Genomic DNA, 19,906 nt, shown 5'->3' with positions numbered 1-19,906 from the left:
TAATGTTGTGGAGGACAGTTTGCCTCAAGACGAACAGTTGTCCATTTATCATAGGCAACACGATCCACTCCAAATGATGATAAACACTGCAATGGCAGACTGTAGCATTCCGACTGAACAATCCTGTATTTCTAATGGCTCAGGCACAAGAAGTACCAGCAAATAAGTCGCATTTCATTGCTCAATTGGTCCGTTACTGTACTTTAAACAACCTCGAAAACGAGCACAGGCTTTGGACCTTGTACAAATGGCCCAATCAGCAGATTTTAACGGTTATCTTCTGCCAGCATTACATGGGTGTTTTAGTTTCGTGGAGCCTCTATCACTCCTGCCATATTAAAAGATGCAGGCTGACAAGAAATTAACACCCTCGGACCATTGCCCAAATGTAATGGCATCCAATTGTAAGGCTACATGGACAACACTTCAGTACAGAGAGGATGGATTAAATGGCTTCTTTCTGTACACCATTATTGCACCATCCCATGATAAGTCCAAGGATTTCTAGCATTAACTCCATTGTTTTTATTTACGTATTCTTTATTTTGTTAAGTTTGCGTGAATATAATGTTAAAAACCTTTTGCTTCAGGTATTCAGTCTGTCAGTAGGAGGTTGTTTGCAACAGTGTAAATGAATCATTTGATCAGCCAGTTTTCTCAAGGCTAGCTCATGAACATAGCTTTGAAAAAATAAAGGGAGGGGAGGTGATAATTTTGCAATTCTCTGCTGGTTACACGCTCATCTCTTGCAGTTTTTGTTGGTTTAGAGTTGACGTTTTGATTGGAGACCATTTATTGAATCCCATATTTGACCAGTTTTCAGGCCATGGCATCACACATCTTTATTGAGTCTCGGTGTGGCTTCAAAGCTGGCAGGTGGACAGTTGACATGGTTTTCCCACTTCAGCAATTGCAAGAGAAGCATCACAAACAGTATAGACCACCCTGCTTGGTTTTCATAGACATCACCAAGGCCTTCAACCTTATCAACAGAGCTGGAACTCCATGAACCTCTGCAGAGAACAGGCTGCCCACCTGGGCTCCCAGGCACCATTTCTTCTTTCCACTCGAACATGCATAGTTTTGCGGTGTTCTTTGTGGTTCAGATCCTAGAGTGGTTTGCGTAGTGTTCACAAAGACCACAGCTAGCTTTTGCATTAAGCAAAGCGAAAGATTTATTTACACTAATTAATTGAATTCGACCTCATACTTCTATATAATGAACAATAGACAATAAACATCCAATCTACATTCATTTACCACTAATCTCTACACTAATACAGTAACTATGATCTGCTCTCACTCACACTAGCTTGCCTACAGTCTTTCTCCAAGCCTTCTCCTCAACACTCTCCCAGAAGGCAGAGCATCAAAACTTTATATAGTTCTGCATCTAGCTCCCTCTAGTGGTTGATTCAGACATAACATTAACTCTTACAGTTCTGTACATTTCTCGTAATGTCACAAGTTTCACAGTTACAATGGAGCATCACTGGAGGCTTTCAAGATCAGCAGTGGGATAAAGCAGGGCTAAGTCCTGGCACCAACTCTCTTTGGCAGATTTTTCTCCGTGCTGTTACTGTATGTTTTTGGTGACTCAAATGCAGATGTCACGGCCGAGCCAACACTTAATATTAAACCATGCAAGACTCAGAACCTCTTTGCGAGACCCACTGAACATACAATGTACAACAGACCTTTCATTTGTAATCTGTAACTTAAGCATTTTGCAATATAAAATAATTATTTGTATACTGAAATATTCATAATTGTGCAATGCTTTTATTGTTTTTTATTTTAGTTATTGCCTACGACTATGTTATGCATTATAATTACTTGTTTTATTTGTTTCATCTTCACAATAGGGGGCGACACAGTGGTTAGCACCGCTGTCTCACAGTATCAGCGACCCGGGTTCAATTCCGGCCTCGGCTGACTGCCTGTGTGGAGTTTGCACATTCTCCCCGGGTCTGCGTGGGTTTCCTCCCACAGTCCAAAGATGTGCAGGTTAGGTGGATTGGCCATGTGAAAATGTCCCTTAGTTTCCAAAGGTTAAGTGTGGTTATGGGTTACAGGAATAGGACGGGGAAGTAGGATACTCTTTCAGCATGTCAGTGTAGACTTGATGGGCTGAATGGCCCATTCTATGATTCAATGATGACGTGAATTCAGCACTGCCACCATGATGTTTTTCTCATTAAACTAATTCTATCTATCTAACTGACATGAAATGAAAATCGCTTATTGTCACGAGTAGGCTTCAATGAAGTTACTGTGAAAAGCCCCTAGTCGCCACATTCCGGCGCCTGTCCGGGGAGGCTGGTACGGGAATCGAACCGTGCTGCTGGCCTGCTTGGTCTGCTTTAAAAGCCAGCGATTTAGCCCAGTGAGCTAAACCAGCCCCATGGTGGTCATATTAAATGTAGGAGCCAAATTGTTTGCCTCAGGACAGTGCACCCTAGTGCCCAATGCTCTTTTGCTTCTCTGATTGAGATTGCCCAACCCATGCAACAAGAATCAAACTCAAAAGCACTTGTGACCCGCCATTTCTGCCTCCCAGCATGAATTGGTTTTGAGACTGCCCAATCTCTCACATTCCAATCCCTCTGCAAACATCAGGAAAAACCCCAGTGCAATCTACCAATGATCAGGAATAAACGGGAGACTCAGTCTACATTACTGCAACGTCCATGTCCCCTTAGTGGTGGAATGAACAAAGGATGAAGTCGACTCCTGTGAGCTGAGAGTTGTTTTTAGTCCCATGGGGTTTCTAACATTGAATTTGATGTTCCTAAAACATCTCGAGCATTGGAAAAGATCTTCAATCATTCCTATTTTTACAAAATTGTCACTGGACCGAGCAACGCACTGGCAATATTTCACCACAATGTTATTGTGAGGTGGAAATACTGACACCTTTGTTCCCCCATATTTAATGAAAAGATTTTAAAATCACTTTTTTAATACTGCATCACATTAGCATCACACTAATACTGGAAACATATGTAACTTTTCTGCATACGTTGTTAGTGCATCACTTTACAATATAATTAATCTCTAGCACAATTGTTTTCCCATAAGAGTCATAATCAGCTTCTTAAAGAAGCAGTATGCAGTCACAGAGCAGATTCTATTAAATATGCGCTTCTGGTCTGTTTTGTAGCAAAGCAAAGTAGTAACTACTGTAAATCGCAATGTATAAGTCAACCTAACATATAAGGAGATTCCACCTCTCAGGTCCCCCAAAAAAAGGGCGCAATTCAAAAACGTTTGGAAGGGCGTGATCCAACGGCCACGCTGCACCCGACAAATCAGCTCGCCACGGCACAGCGTGGCTGATAGAAGCCAGGCGACCCCGCTCCCAGGATTTACCCAGCTCGCAACGTCTCGTAAAATCTAACAATATCTCGCGAGACATTGTGATGTGAAGACCGCTCATTGTAGGCGGGATCATTTTTTATTGTACTAGACCTGCGTATTGGAGCGGGACTGCTAGTCTCACATTATAATGCAGTTTCCCGTGAAACCCGAGGCATTGGGATCCATTCCCTTTGCCTCGGAGACCTCAGGCGAGCACAGTTGAGTACTGGTCTCTACAAAGGGGGACCAGATAGATAATGGGAGTCTCCCAGGTGATCGGAGGCCGGCAGGTGCATGCCCTTTAGGCAGGGTGGTATCATGGCATTGCTGGTGCACCCCGACAGTGTCACTTTGGTGCCAGCGTGGCACTGCCAAGGTGCCAAGCTGGCATTCTTTGTGTGCTGGGAATTGAGCCGGGGATGCGGGGGCTGGGGACCCTCTCGTAGTGTGTTGGGGCTTGGGGGGAGATCGGGGGTCGTGTCAGGGGCCTCGGAGATTGGAACGTCATTTTAAAATGGCATCCCGTTCTCTCTCTATCCTGAGGGGTTCTGGCGAGCGGAGCTCCTCAGTGTAGAAAATGGGGCTATGTGCCGCCTCAGCCGTGCGTTCCCCTCTGAGGCCCCTTATTTAATACAAGGGTATTTTATAGCCATATAAAATATGTTTCTTGCTGATGCGAGTGCCGGGAAACACGTGATTAAACATACTCCCATTTAGTTGAATTGCCTCCCTAATGTCATTTTGAGCGAGTTTGGTGGGGTGTTCCATGGCAGCCTTCTAGGTAAAATCTATACTGCTATTCAACCACGCTTAGTCACGTTTTTGGGCATTGATGTGTTTCTCCGCGTTCAAGCCCACAGTTAGAAATTTTTTCAACACTGGGGTGCTTAACTCGCCTGGGAGACTGGCTCCTCAGACATCGGGGCCGTTTTGAAAGGGCACCCTGATCTCTCAGTGAGCTTGGGGGTCCCCACACAGGCAATGCTGCCCCCCCCCCCACCCCAGCACAGACGTGTGCATTATCCCACACCCTGCAATGGGATCGCCGAGGGTCCCCTCCCTTTTCAGGACTCCCCCCCCGCCCCTTTTGGAACTCCACTTTCAGGACAGCCTCCTTTCACTCTGCCAACATTTATTTAGGCCCTTTCATGCTGCCCTTTAATCCCCCCACACTTCATTCCAGCCCCTCTTCCACCCCCCCCCCCTTTCATGGGCATGGCCCTCCCTCAGGAACAGACCCTTGGCAACGCCACCTGGGGCACCCTGGAGGTTCCCCTGCTAGTCTGGCAGAGGTACGAGCTCCTGGTGTTAAGCTGTGGGAGTTGAAGTCATGCCGACTCTTTCCGTCAGATACCAATGATATCTCAAAATTGTGACCACCCATACCTACGCAGGTGCTTCACTTTTATACTTGCCACATAAGCTAACCTCAACTTTTGGAGGGAATTTTTTTAAAGGCTTCAATGGTCAACTAATATACCAATATCAATGACAAATAAAATAACTAATATAGGACCGTATTTGTCAATGAGAAACTTCATGCACTTTATGTTCAGCGTTTATCCAGTCTATCCAGTCCTACATCCAAAATAAAAGACATTTCTCATCAGAACAATGTAACGCTTCTCACAGTCTGTCCCATCAGCTGACCTCATTGGCCTCTTGGCTCTCGAAATGTAGGTCAAAGGCCAATTCTCTTGTTGAAGTCAAATTTTATTTTTATTACATGAAATTTTGAACCACTGCACCTGTTTATAATTAAATTTGCTAGTTAATATTGGCTAAATTAATGCAATTCCACTATTATGTGAGATGGGGGGGTGGGATTCATTCTGAAGTTTTTGCCTATATTTCCTTGAAGAGTGTGTTTTTTGTCCTTCGCTTCTATTTTCCAAGTTTGTTTACTTCTGCTAATAATTGCTCACCACCCCAGCGAGGAGAGAAAGCTTTCTATTATGCGCTGGGTATAAATAAACATATTGAACCATTTTTTGATTATTATTTGACACGGACAATGCAGAGAGGACATCTTCCCAAGTGGCCATGGTCCTATGAACCATGTCCCTATGCTCTTTCCATGGTCACCCTGCAGAACTATGAGTTTCCTTACGACAGGAAGAGACTGAATGGCTAGCGGGATAACTCCTCAAAGAGTCGACTGAGAACAGCTCCCGTTGTGGATGCATGATGCTTCCAGGTTACACAATATAGCTTTCTCAATTAGCTATTTTGCCAAAATTTAAACAGGTTTCCCTAAACAACCAGAGGAAAGACAAAAATGGGCCATTAAGTACATTCCATACAACAGTTTGAAAACTCTTAATATATTCATGCCAAGTTTATTTTACCTCAAAGAGAACATGGTCATAATAGTCCTGGCACCTTTTGCTTTATTGGCAAGAGACCCAGAGTCACTTTTTATGCTTAACCGTACACTATTTTTTAATACTGTGGCCCAACATCTGATAAAGCTTTACTCTGGAAGATTAGATAGGCAACTGCCACAATACAGAAAGGGACTTACCAGCGATTCATTGGCACACTGAAACACGTAGCACACATAGTGATTTAGACCTTGCTCAACACTTTCTCGACAAATGAACCCAAAATGGTCCACGTGTTTAATACCCTGAAATGATACAGTTCAAAGATGCCAATTAGGAACAAGGGGGTGAAAAAAGCAGAATTAAGCATCTTCACAACATCTTCCAGTGATCGGCAAGCTTAACCTGGCAAAATGGCAAGTTTGCATCGTACACTTGTCTCTCCAGTTAAGCCCCATCCTTCGGCCAGTTCACCAAGGATTGCCATTCTTTATAAGCTACCAAGCTACCCTGCTGATTTTGGAAAAGTAAACTACTGCAGATGTGGGAAAACTCAAAATAAACACCAAACGCAGGAATTACTCGGCAGGCCAGGCAGCATCTGTAGAGAAAGAAACAGAGAGAACGTTCCAGAAGAATACCCTTTCATTGGAAAAGGGAAAAGCTACCAAGTAGTAGGTTTTTAAAAAAAAAAAACATTTTTCAAGTTCTTTCCAATTAAGGGCCAATTTTAACATGGCCAATCCACCTACACTGCAATCTTTGGGATGTGGGGGTGAGTCCCACGCAGACATGGGCAGAATGTGCAAACTCCACACGAACAGTGAGCCGGGATCAAACCCGGGTCCTCGGCACCATGAGGCAGCAGTGCTAACCACTTAGTCACCGTGCCACCCTATATAGCAGGTTTTAAGCAAGTACAGAGACTGGAAAAGCAAGAGTGGGGAGAAAAAAAGGGAAGGTCTGTGATAGGATGGAAGGTGCTCCTTAACTGTAAAAGTTAAATTTCAAAAGGAACGATGGTGGAAGGCTAAAATTGAAGCTATAAATTAATGAATACATAGAAAAGGAGGGAAAGACCCGGGGGGGGGGGGGGGGGGGGGGGGGGCGCGCAGTGCAGCGGGGTAGCTAAACTCAATAGCAAAGAAAGGTGATCTGCAGAGAGAGAGCGGGAGGAGGGGGGGAGGAGAGCAGGGAGGGGGGAGGGGAAAGAAGGAAAGACAGGAGGTAAAGAACAATAGCGGGGAACCAGAGTTTGGGGGCGGGGGGAGAGATGAGGGTACACAAACTGGAAGGAGAGCACAGGAAACAACAGCGACCATGACAAACACAGCAGCAGAAAGTAAGAAAGTACAGAAGGAAGAAACGACGAACGACCAAAGCAGAGGCAAACGCACAACAATTACAACAATGAAAACCGACCGGCAGAATCAAGCAACATCATCAGGGGCGCCTGGTCACCCAGATCCATTTTCATATTACTGGTGTTGTATGTACTCTCTTCGTGTTGGGGGAGAAAAAAAGATATAAGTAAAAGTGGAAGAACACACAAGACGTGTATAAATGTATACTGTAAATTTCCCTCCAGTCCCTCGATGTATATACACTCCCTCAGTATTCTCCCCCCACCAAACACCTTGATTTTTCTTTACCCACTAGTTATGTGATTTTGCTAACCATATAGCGTTGTTAGTTTTATCTTATATGTACTATCTTCTCAGCTTTTTTTTCTCTTGTAATTTTTTATTATAAATTTAGTTTACCCAATTATTTTTTCCAATTAAGGGGCAATTTATTGTGGCCAATCCACCTACTCTGCACATTTTTGGGTTGTGGGGGCGAAACCCACGCAGACACGGGGAGAATGTGCAAACTCCACACGCACAATGACCCAGAGCCGGGATTGAACCTGGGACCTCAGTGCTGTGAGGCAGCTGTGCTAACCACTGCGCCACCGTGCTGCCCTCTGTATTTTTGTTCTTTATCTTTTTTCTTTTCCGTTTGTGTACACCTGTAAATATACTATATTCAAAAACCAATTTAAAACATTTATAAAGAAAAAAGAATCCATAGAATCCCTACAGTGCAGAAGGAGGGCATTCGGCCCATCGAGTCTGCACCGATCCTTTGAATGAGCTACCCATTTACACTCTCCCATCCACCCCACCCTCTCCCTGTAACCCCATAACCTAACTTGCACAACACTGGCCAATAAGGGGCAATTTAGCATGGCCAACCCACCCAGCCTGTACACCTTTGGACTGTGGGAGGAAACTGGAGCACCCGGAGGAAACCCAGGCAGACATGAGGAGAAAGTACAAACTCCACTCGGTCACCCAAGACCGAATTGAACCTTGGTTGCTTGCAGCTGTGAGGCAGCCGTGCTAACCACTGAGCCACCAAGCCACCCAGAAAGAAACAAAAGACGGCAAGAGAGGGGGTAGGTAAAAATGGTAAATTTAGCCTTGCACGTTCGTCTGATCGGGCGGCATGGTGGCACAGTGGTTTCAAACCTTTGACAAAGAGTCATCCAGAATCAAAACATTAGCTCCCTTCTCTCTCCACAGATGCTGTCAGACCTGCTGAGATTGTCCAGTATTTTCTGTTTTTGTTTCAGATTCCAGCAGCCGCAGTAATTTGCTTTTGCATTACTTCATCAACTCCTCCAAATTGCGGACGGTGTTCACTTCCACCAATCACCCGAACAAAATTAAAAAGTGACCCAAAAAGCCAAGTCGGCACAAACCTGAGAGCAGGAGGAAATATTTTTGAAATTCTTTTCAAGTACGACTGTTTTGGTATCAGGGCTGATGAGGTTAACTTCAAACCGACCAACCTACAAAGGGAAAAAGAAGGCAGAAATGATTCCTTTGGAAACTATAACAAATAGGCCTGTGTTCCACTCAGTAAAGCCATGCGTGGAACCACAGACTGAATGTTCTGAAGATCCTCTTTGTGTTGTGAGCATATGGCACTGCCTTGTGATATGTAGATTTACAGCTCTGTTCCGTGGCCACCACGTGCTGGATGAAAGAATTAAGACTTCTTTGTGACATAAACATACAGAGAGGCAACTTGTAGCTGGCTTTCAGCCCTCCTTCAGTTAAAGGGACTAGAACAAAATGTGCATAATTACCAGAGAATTGTCAATCCAAATTTTATTTCCATTTGATTTGCTGTTCCTCTTCTTCATGATCCTTTTCTCCTTGCGTTGCACATAATCTATGACAAACTACTCTGAAACCTCCATCTGCTCAAAGGGATACGAGAATCCCAAATGAAAACAACTATTTGTGTTGATGATCGCAGCGCGAGGACAGGACAACTTAAATTACCCCAGTGTTAGATGCAGCAGAGGGTGTCACGAGCGCCAACTTGTCGAGTGCAAAGCCCAACGGGCCTCGGAGTCTCCTTTCATACGCAATTCAGCGTTATATGTTCTTTGGGTCAAGGAGAGGCACAGCGCAACCGTGCAGAAGGAGAAAATGGCGTGAAGACCCATGTCATATGGCATGGAGTGTCACTGAAGGTAAGATTCCAAGGAAGGGTACAGAGAGAGGTGCCAAAGTGGAAGGGGACAGAGAGACATCCCAAAAGAAGTGTTCTAGGTAAGTTACAGGAGACAGAGACTGTCCCAGTTAAACGTTAAGGAAAAGAAGAGAGGATCAAAGAATGAGGCTCCAAACAAGGAGAGGGCTGCAGTTCACAGACTGCAAGTGCCAAGAGCTCAAGAGACGACCTGGAATTTTAAGAAGGAATCAGATGGTTGGTGGCTTTGTGCTGTGGACCGGTGGGGAAAGGTATCTCTTTGGGAGTAGTGGTGTTCTACTTGGAATTGCCAAAGAGCTGAATTTGTGTGTGTGCACTGAGTGCATACTTAGAAATCCAGGGCAATAGAAACTTGGGTGAGGAGAATGAAACTTGTGAGGTGGATTGTCATTGAGGTCAATTGAGTTAGAGCAGCTTTTGGAGCTAATTCCCGGGTTAGATCTTCAAAGGGGAAGACTAAAATCCCTTGTGAGCAAGACAAAGTTTCAGTGAGATTGGTTGACTCACAGTGAAGTCTGGGTGGGTTGTTGAGAAACCCGTGGCATCTGTCTTGGTCACGTGCCATTTAGTGTGCAGTGCAGTCAGTTTGATCACTGTTTGCTGGTTAATTCACACGTACTATATGTTCATCCAGAATGATAAATAATATAAAATAGATATTGTAGATGGTTTGATCTCTTTGATCTTGTACAGTGAAGTTAATTTTTGTTTGTTCATAATTTGTGGAATCTTGTGGCTTTATTCACGAAGCAAGTATCTTGAATCTCAAACTTTAAACAAAACAATATTGGTCCCTAACCATATCTTACCAAAAACCTTGGAGTCTGGCCAAGGATCATAACACGAGGAATATTTATAATAACCATGTACTCTTGCACTTCGGTGTGGAAAGCAATTGTTTTTTTCTTTCTGATTGGAATAACTACACTGGATCCATGACCAAGAAAACAGTTCTCTGAAAATACTTTATGAGTACTGATGCAAGGCATTTAAATCAGGAAGTTAAGCTGCCTGAGCTTCACTAAGTTAAACAGTGAATGGATCTGTTTACCTGCATGACTAATGAATTAATTTTGTATTAATGTATTGACACAGCAATGTGTCATGCATGGCATGCATGACTGAGCTGCATAGCTATAAACCTGGAATCAGTTAGTCCTATTAGAAAGATTATTATCAATGCCATAAAGATAAATGTTGGAACTGAACCCAAAGCTTCAGGCCCAGAGGCAAGGAAGACTGGGTTACTAGAGAATGGGCTAAATATAGATAAATGAGTAGTGCCTCTGGATCAGAAGCTTTAGGTTTGGGGTCCCACACCAGGACCTGGTGGCCAAGGAAGTTGCATTCTTAACGTGACCAAACCAAGTTGACTGTCAACCTGAGAATCCTTCCACGCCAATGGCAGATGGTAAGAGCAGGAGAGATCCCTGGTCAGCCATGTGATGGAAAGACATTTTTGGAGCCTCTTCCTTCACTATCCATAGCCCAAGGCTACAACATGCATGTAAAACTGCCTGTTGCCACAGCAACTATATGCCTGAGTCAGCTATAAACTGCCACCCCATTAATGTACAAATCACTTTATCAAGTAGTGTAGTGCCTCAGTCATCCTGTGGGAAGCCCAAAAAGAAAACGCAGGGTCCTAATAGGATCTGTTGATTTGTGCTGCCATAGTTAGTTGCAAAGTCAGATTTTGTACAATGGCAGCAACTGGTCTCTGTTCACAAGGGTGAAGCCATGGCAACTGGATGAATAAGTAATCATCTGCTTCACACGTCATCGAACATCCAAGAATCCTGAAGTGGTCGTTAGTGATGGTGCTCACTCAGACGGTGCGATTCAGCAGAAATAAATCTAAGTACGCTTTCAGGCGTGCTTGGCAGGGTGTTTCTCGGGAGCTGCAGTGCCGAGATTCACCCCGCTATTCACCGCCACTTTGCCAGATTTTTGGGCCTTGGGGAGTTTCTCCTCATCGAAGCCATACTGAGGCTCTTTCCTTCACTGGCGAACCAACGGGCTCCCCACAGGTTCGGGGCACCCTACTGACCGGCTGCTCCGATCTCTACACCCTCAACTTTTCAGCCGGGGGGGGGGGGGGCAGCGCGGTGGCGCAGTGGATAGCACTGTGGAGGCCAACCGAGTACTTGTCTGAGATGTTCTCTCGGCCGCTGAGGGGTGGGTGGGGGGATGAAGGATTAGCCACTCTGGTGTTGGATAGAGCTCATAGGGCACTCCCGTGGAAGGGGAAGGGGCTGGAGAGAACAATTGATCTATTCCTGAAGGGGTAGTTTGCCAGCCTGGAGGAGTTGGAAAGAGAAAGCCTGGCTCTTGGGCTTCGATGCGTTTAAGTGATTCCAGTTATGAAATTTTGTTCGCCGGATGTTCCTCACATTCCCGGTGGCGCCGTCATCAAACCATTGGAGAAGATTCTATCCTGTGCTGGGTCAGAAGAGGGTAGTACATCCGGCATATTTGGTTGGATTTTATGGGAGGATCTAGTCACGGTGGAATGGGTGAAGGGCAAATGGGAGGAGGAGTTGGGGCCTGTATTGGAGGGAGAGGTGTGGAGTGAGGCCCTTCGCAGGGTGAATGCCACATCATCTTGTGCGAGGCTTAACCTGATCCAGCTCAAGGTACTGTTTAGGGCGTACCTCACGAAAGCCAGAGTTATTTCTTTGCAGAGATTGAAGATAGGTGCGAGCACTGTTTGAGAGGGCCTGCGAATCATAGGCACACGTTCTGGTCCTGTCCCAAGCTTGTGAGTTTTTTTGGTCTCTTTTTCAGCACCATATCGGAGATCCTGAACATTGAGCTGGAGCCCTGTCCTTCAGTGACTATATTTGGGGTATCACACTTGCCGGAGCTGCAGACAGGTGCGGGGTCAGAACTCCTGGCCTTCGCCTCGTTGGTTGCTCGTGGAGTTTTTACGCCTCGATGAGGTCAAATACATGGTGAGGGGCTCAATTGAAGGGTTCTAACGGACATGGCAACCGTTTAGATTGTATTTCAAGGAATTGGCCACCATTAGCTGTTAGAAATGGGAGGGGGGGGGGGGGGGGGGGGGGGGTGGTTGGATTCCGAGAATATTGTTTATGGTTTTATTTAATTTATTGTTGTAGTTTGCCTTTTTGTATTTTTTGGTATAAAATGACAAAAACTTAATAAAAATATATTTTTAAAATGTTTTCACCTGCGAGTGTTTATCCAATACCCTTTCGAAAGTTGCTGCGGGATCTGCTTCTACCAATCTTGCAGGCAGTTCGTTCCAAATCAAAGCAACTTGTGTCCGAAATAAAATCTCTTCACTTCCCCAGTGCACACATCACATGAATAAAATCGCAACACTGTGAAAGTAACCTCTTTCTGCTCAGTGATTTGAGCACATTGTTATCAAATGATTGTCGAATTAGTGTCAAAAACGCATTAAACTCCAGCTTGCCTAATAATGCCAAAATCAATTTGAATTATGTTCCGAATCCTCCAAAGTTCACTGTGAAGTCTAATAAACACAAATCAGCCGTTTAAAATAGCACGGTCTTTCTGCACACGTGTAGCTATGTCAATACATAATGATCCCCATCTTTATTACTTCTATACATCAATCTCTGAATCCCCAGTCCCTATACTCGTGGAGACTCTGATGCCTCTTCGCCTGCGGTTATAGAGCTCACAGAATTTATTGACTTGAGTGTTTGTCCTGTTTTATCTCAGTGGCACATATTTACATAGATAGAACAGTACAGCACAGAACAGGCCCTTCGGCCCTCAATGTTGTGCCGAGCCATGATCACCCTACTCAAACCCACATATCCACCCTATACCCGTAACCCAACAACCCCCCCCTTAACCTTACTTTTTTTAGGACACTACGGGCAATTTATCATGGCCAATCCACCTAACCCGCACATCTTTGGACTGTGGGAGGAAACCGGAGCACCCGGAGGAAACCCACGCACACAGGGGGAGGACGTGCAGACTCCACACAGACAGTGACCCAGCCGGGAATCGAACCTGGGACCCTGGAGCTGTAAAGCATTTATGCTAACCACCATGCTACCCTGCTGCCCCGCTATTTCTTCACGAAAATGAACAAACCTGCGTACCTGGAATAACATTGTCCTATTTTTGTCTGTGTCGGAGGGTTGGACGTGACTTGGAGCGCTGGCATGACGCCTCCGGGCTGGCAATTTGGTGCCCAGGTCAGGCACCTGCCTGGGCCGAATACTGGCGACGCTGTTGCACCGGGAGCGGAACTCGGCATGCTCCTCTTCAAGCGGCGTGTCCCCCAGAGCGGGCTCGGTCAGAGCTGAACGCAAGCTCAAGCCCGGCAGGTCGCTCTGACTGCCGCTGGCCGAAGGCAGGTTGGTGCTCACTGTGGCCTCGTCGGCCACCTCACGGCGGGGCGCCGAATCACCCTCGCCATCTTCAACCTCCTGGCCAGCAGTGTCGTCAGCCGGGGCCTTCTCGTTCAGCAGCCGCAGCCTCTCCTTTTCCAGCTGGTGCTGGGTGAACTTCTCTATGCAGTCGTCAATAAGGGTGGACGGAGCCTTCTTGTGCGTCACCATCACTTTACCACAATACAGCACCTCGTATTTCTGAGAGTTGTAAAAGGCATCCTCACTGACTTGCCGGGATTTTGTATCACCCTTTAAGGTAGCCTTGGACACCTGCCGAATACTGCTGATAACATCAGGAACCTGAAAGAACAAGAAGAAAAGCGTGAGAGACCAAAGATCTCCCTTTGAAAACATCTAAAATCTAAGAAGGAAAAAGACCGCTTTCTTGGGATAGCTAGACAAGATGCTCAAACCCATACAGGCACACTGAAAACATGGCTGTCCAGCCGACCCAACACGTTACTAACACTTCAGACCTTGAGATACAGAGATACTACTTACTAACAACCCTGTGCACCATGGCTCAGTGGTAACACTCATCTGAATCAGATGGTTGTGAGCTCAAGACCCACTACAGAAATTTGATCACAAAATCAAAGGCTGATGTTTCCAGGGTAGCACTTGAGAGACTGCTGCACTGTCAAAGATGCTGTGTCATAGAATTTACAGTGGAGAATTTACATTCGGACCATCGAGTCTGCACCAGCCCTTAACCCCACATCTCCACCCATCTCCCTAACCCAGAATAATATTTATTATTGTGACAAGCAGGCTTACACTGCAATGAAGTTACTGTTAAAATCCCCTGGTCGTCACATTCCAGAACCTGTTCGGGTACACGGAGGGAGAATTCAGAATGTCTTTTGGGACTTGTGGGAGGAATCCGGAGCACCCGTAGGAAACTCACACAGGCAGGGGGAGAACATGTGGACTCCGCACAGTCACCCAAGCCGGGAATCGAACCTAGGTCCCTAGCATTGTGAAGCAGTAGTGCTAACCACTGTGCTACTGTGCCGCCCATAGCCCCACCCAACCGTTTGGACACCAAGGGACAATTTAGCATGCCCAATCCACCTAAACTTTGGGCTGCGGGAGGAAACTGGAGCATCCGGAAGAAACCCACGTGGACGCAGGGAGAATGTGCAAACTTCACACAGACAGTCACCCGAGACGGGAATTGAACCCGGGTCCCTGGAGCTGTGAGGCAACAGTGCTAACCACTGTGCCACCGTGTCGTGCTTGAGTTATTACTTGGTGAGGAAACATGGTCACCAACTCGAAAGGTGAATAAACAAGGCAGAAAGGGGCTTATAAAGATTTGGAGTGTTGTGTGGACCTCACGAAAGGAAGAGGCCAACTTGCTTTGAAATGTGAGTGGGGAGGAGAATGGAAAGGATCAGTTGGGTGGAAAAAAATGACAAATGAAGAAGTGCTGCAGAGAGTGAATGGAGATAAATTGTTTGACGTAATGAGGAAGAGAGAGAGGCTGGGCAGGTCTCGTCTTAAGAATAAATGGGCCTGTAAGAGATAATAAGGAAAACGAAAGAAGAGAAACATCAATGTTGGAAGGCTTGAAAACTGAAAGAGATTATTGTCAATTGAAGAGATTGGCACAGGTTGGAAAGACAGGGAAAGATGATGAGCCAAGGACTTGCCTTCAGGCAAAGTTTACGCGATGATTTTGACAGTTAAACTGAGGATCCTATCCTCCCTTGCAATTTGGCATCAAAGAGGCCACGGCACTATTTTAAACGGCGGCACGGTAGCACAGTGGTTATCACTGTTGCTTCACAGTGCCAGGGACTCGGGTCGATTCCCGGCTTGGCTCACTGTCTGTGTGGAGTCATCACGTTTTCCCCGTGCCTCCGTGGGTTTCCTCCGGGTGCTCCCTTTTCCTCCCACAAGTCCCGAAAGACGTGTTTGTTCGGTGAATTGGACAATCTGAATTCTCCCTCTGTGTACTCGAACAGGCGCCAGAGTGTGGCGACTAGGCGAATTTTCACTGTAACGTCATTGCAGTATTAAGGCAAGCCTACTTGTGACAATATAGATTATTTTATTTAACAGAGCAGGAGGCAGTTAGCCCTAGTGCCCTGAACAATATCCATCCCTCAATCAACATCACAAGAACAGGTTGTCTTATCATCACCATATCGCTGTCTGTGGGAGCTTGCTGTGTACAGGTTGCCTGCCACGTTTCCTAAATTAAAACAGTGGCCACACTCCAAAAAAAAGTCCGTAATTGGCTGAAAGCGCTTCGAGACACCCAGTGATCATCAAGGGCACTTCATAAATACCAACCTTCCTTTTCTTCCTTACGCACGCACAGCCTTGAACAAAAGACGAGTGGAGAATTTGTGAAAAGGGAAAAATTTTAAACCACTTCCAGTCATAACCTCGATAAATATAACTCGCACACGGTTTAAAATAAAACTTTAACAGCGAAGGAAAAATGTGCTGAAAAGCGTACAGTCTTTGCACGGTTATTGAGCAAGCCGCACTTATCAAATTAGGCGGTACCTTTTTAATCCAGGTTGAGAGCGGAGCCATCACCGACTCCGAGAGGCAAATCCCTTCTGAACCACCAGGCAGAGGAATCTCTCAGTGTTAAAACACTGTGGTCTGAACTGAACTGATCTGCCTTCTGCCGTCCCCAGGTTTGAAATGCAGTTGTGGGAGGGATGTGACAGTTGCAAATTTGAAAAGAAAAGTGTGGGGGGGGGGGGGGGATGAAAAGTCCTCCAGATGCTATCTGCTTAATTATGATGTCATTCAGCTGGACTTCCAAACCGTGACGCTGAATAACCCAACTCTGCAAAAGTGAAGACCGATTTAATTGTTCTGCTGCTTTCCTGTTCGAGAGGGCCAGCCCACATTTCTGGCTCCCTGCCTGTTTAGAACAAAATTATGTCTGGCTGAGATCTCGCAAAAGTACTCAAATCTTTGGCTTCGTTTAATGAAAGAATCTACCGGGGGTTCGCAGTAAACTTGCATTTGTAAAGTAATTATTATCCGAGCCACAGGACGATCTCAACCTCCTCACAACCAATGAAGTAAGCATCTATGTGGCTGAGGGTGCAGCAGTCAACTTTCACACAGGAAGATCCCACAATCTATCTAATTGGTTGGCCAAGTCAATTAGCACCACAGGATCATTCATATCACTGGAGAAGATATCGAGAGCTTAATAGAATTTACAGTGCAGAAGGAGGCCATTCAGCCCATCTGCACCTGCCCTTGGGAAGAGCACCCTACTTAAGGCCATACCCCCACCCTATTCCCCATAACCCCACCTAACCTTCTGGACTGGGCACCATGGGGCCATTTAGCATGGCCAATCCACCTAACCTGCACATCATTGGACTGTGGGAGGAAACCGGAGCACCCAGAGGAAACCCACGCAGACACGGGGAGGATGTGCAAACTCCACACAGACAGTTACCCGAGGCTGGAATTGAACCTGGGTCCCTGGAGTTTGGGGCAGCAGTACTAACCACTGTGCCACCGCGCTGCCTATAGAAGCTTACAGCACAAAAGCAGACTGATCGTTCTGCCGTGCTTACGCCCGCTCTTGGAAAAGGTGCCCGCAGCCCAGCTTTCTCCCCATAATCCTGCAAAGGAATCCTATCCACGCACATTCCTAGTGCCTTTAGGTTTCTTGGTGTCACATTTGCTCCTGAGATGAGCTTCTGATCTCATATTCCTGTCGAAACCAAGACTGCCTAATTCTCCCTCCGTAATATCGCTCACCTTCGCCCCTGCCTCAGCTCAACTGCTGCTGACACGCTCATCCATGCCTTTAATACCTTTAAAATTGGCTACTCCGAGGCACTCCAGTGACTAGTCTCCCTCACCCTACCCTCCATGAAGCAGAGGTTGTCCAAAGCTCTGCTGTCCATGTGTTAACTCGCAGTAAGTCCCATGACTGGGGCTGGTTTAGCACAGGGCTAAATCGCTGGCTTTGAAAGCAGACCAAGGCAGGCCAGCAGCACGGTTCAATTCCCGTACCAGCCTCCCCGAACAGGTGCCGGAATGTGGCGACTAGGGGCTTTTCACAGTAACTGCATTTGAAGCCTACTTGTGACAATAAGCCATTTTCATTTTCATTTTTCATTTCATTTCTGCTACCACCCCTCTGCCCACTGGCCTACAATGGTTCCCAACCAAGCAATGCCTTGTTTTTAAAATTCTCATCCTTGTTTCCAAATCCCTGCGTTCACACTACCCCCCTGTAATCTCCTCCAGCTGCACCAGGCTCCGAGGTATCTGGCCTTTTGTGCATCTACCAATTATAGTCCGCAAGTTGCCACACTCCAGTTGCTCAGGCCCAATGCCTTGCACCTCTCCATCTCTCCCTCTTCACCATGCTTTTGTCCTTTAAGGCACTCCTTTAAACCCACCTCTTTTGCGTAGGTTTTGATCACCTGGTGTGGTATCTCCTTATGTGTTTCAATGTCATAGTTTGTTTTATATTACTGCTATGAAGCGCTTTGGGGGCATGTTACAATGTTCATGATGCCATATGAATGTAAGTGCTTCTTGGCTGGAATCCGAGTTCGGATAGAGTATTCTTGATCTCAACAATCCACTGCGTGAAAACATTTCTCCTCAGCTTCTTTTGCCAATTCTTTTAGATCTTGCGACCTCTCCTTTCCAACACATCTGCCGACTTGCTCTATCAAGCCCCTCAAGAGTTTTGAATCTCTCTATTAGGCCTCTCCTTAACCTTCTCTGCTCTGAAGAAGATAATCCCAGCATCTGCACTCCATCAAATTACTCATATCCCTCATCCCTACCCTGGTAAATCTCCTCTGTACCCTCGCAAAGGGACATGACACCTTTCCTAAATTGCAGTGCCCAGAAATACGATACTCTAGCTGAGGCCTACGGCTAGTGATTTGTAAAGCTTTCCCACGACTGCCGTGATTTTGTATTCAATGCTTCTAGTAACAAAGCCAAGTATCCTATACATTTTCTTGTGAACTTGATCAACTTGTCCCATTACCTTCAAAGATTATGTGCCCTCATGTCCAGGTCTAGTGATGCAGTAGGTAGGTTCCCTACCTCTGAATCATAGGCACCAGGTTCGATGCCCATTCCAGGGCCTGATGGCCAAGGAGGGTACATTAGTAACGCGGCCAAACAGGTTGAGCAAAATCCTTCCAACATACCAATGGCAGGCGGTAAGATTGGGAAAGTGAAAGTGAAAAAAGTGAAAATCGCTTATTGTCACAAGTAGGCTTCAATGAAGTTACTGTGAAAAGCCCCTAGTCGCCACATTCTGGCGCCTGTTCGGGGAGGCTGGTACGGGAAAGACTCCTGGTCAGACACGCTTGATGTGGAGTAGCACCCCTCAAACTTTAAGCCCCTGCCGACCGGCTAGTGACCTGATCCAGGTAAAACCCGCTGTGGCGTCACATGAAATTTTACCTCGTGCACCAATAGGTGTGGGACAAGAAGCAACATTCTCTTGTACACCCTTCACAAGTTGTGCCGCCTCTATATGCTGTTCCTGTCAAAGTGCATAACTTCACACTTATCCATATTAAATGGCTTTAACCATGTGTCTGCCCTTCTCACAATGCTGTCCATACCCTCCTGAGGACTGCTATTATCCCACGTTTAAATGTGCACATGTGGACTCCTGATGTTGCTGTCGGTTTCGGATGCATAATGACCATCAATGCTGACAGTTTTGACATCATTACTGCCACAAAAATCTAGGCTGTTGTCACCACTGCCTCGTTTACCAGCGACCCATAAAATAAGACTGCGACTGAAAGTAAAATTAGGCAATAGGCGATTCAATATTTAGTCAACTTTAGTAGAGAAATGGTGCTGGGAAAATCTGAAGGCAGATAAATCCCCAGGGCCTGAGAATCTGCATCCCAGAGTGCTTAAGGAAGTGGCTCTGGAAATAGTGGATGCATTGGTGGTCATCTTCTGGGATTCTATAGACTCTGGAACTGTCCCTGCAGATTGGAGGGTAGCTCACATCACTCTGATATTCAAAAAGGGAGGTAGAGAGAAAGCAGCGAATTATAGACCAGTAAGCCTAACATCGGCAGTGGGGAAAATGCTTGAATCCATTATCAAGGACTTTACAGCGGAACATTTAGAGAGCAGTGGCAGGATCAGTCAGAGTCAGCATGGATTTATGAAGGGAAAATCATACTTGACAAATCTGTTGGAATTCTTTGAAGAGGTAACCAGCACAGTCGACAAGGGGGAGCCAGTCGATGTGGTATATTTGGACTTTCAGAAGGCGTTTGA

At 46.0% G+C, this 19,906-nt stretch overlaps 1 protein-coding gene across 5 annotated transcripts in view; it reads right to left on the bottom strand.

Annotated features, from left to right (window-relative positions):
* The window catches only part of tbc1d4 (TBC1 domain family, member 4), a 300,791-nt gene that overhangs the window by 108,631 nt on the left and 172,254 nt on the right, over positions 1-19,906 (bottom strand). For 4 of the 5 annotated variants that reach the window (XM_038818403.1, XM_038818405.1, XM_038818406.1 and 1 more), the window contains exons 2-4: positions 13,340-13,933; positions 8,431-8,520; positions 5,885-5,989 (exon numbers count right to left, since the gene is read on the bottom strand). In XM_038818403.1, the coding sequence (XP_038674331.1) occupies positions 5,885-5,989; positions 8,431-8,520; positions 13,340-13,933 (789 nt within the window). Of the gene's footprint in view, positions 1-5,884; positions 5,990-8,430; positions 8,521-13,339; positions 13,934-16,153; positions 16,290-19,906 lie in introns of those variants that run through there. The other variant, XM_038818407.1, reaches the window with a different exon arrangement.

The sequence above is a fragment of the Scyliorhinus canicula genome, chromosome 14, assembly GCF_902713615.1.
Source record: "Scyliorhinus canicula chromosome 14, sScyCan1.1, whole genome shotgun sequence".
Classification (NCBI taxonomy): Eukaryota; Metazoa; Chordata; class Chondrichthyes; order Carcharhiniformes; family Scyliorhinidae; genus Scyliorhinus; species Scyliorhinus canicula.
Note: the sequence above shows the minus strand (reverse complement) of the source record. Positions and strands in the feature narration are given on the sequence as shown.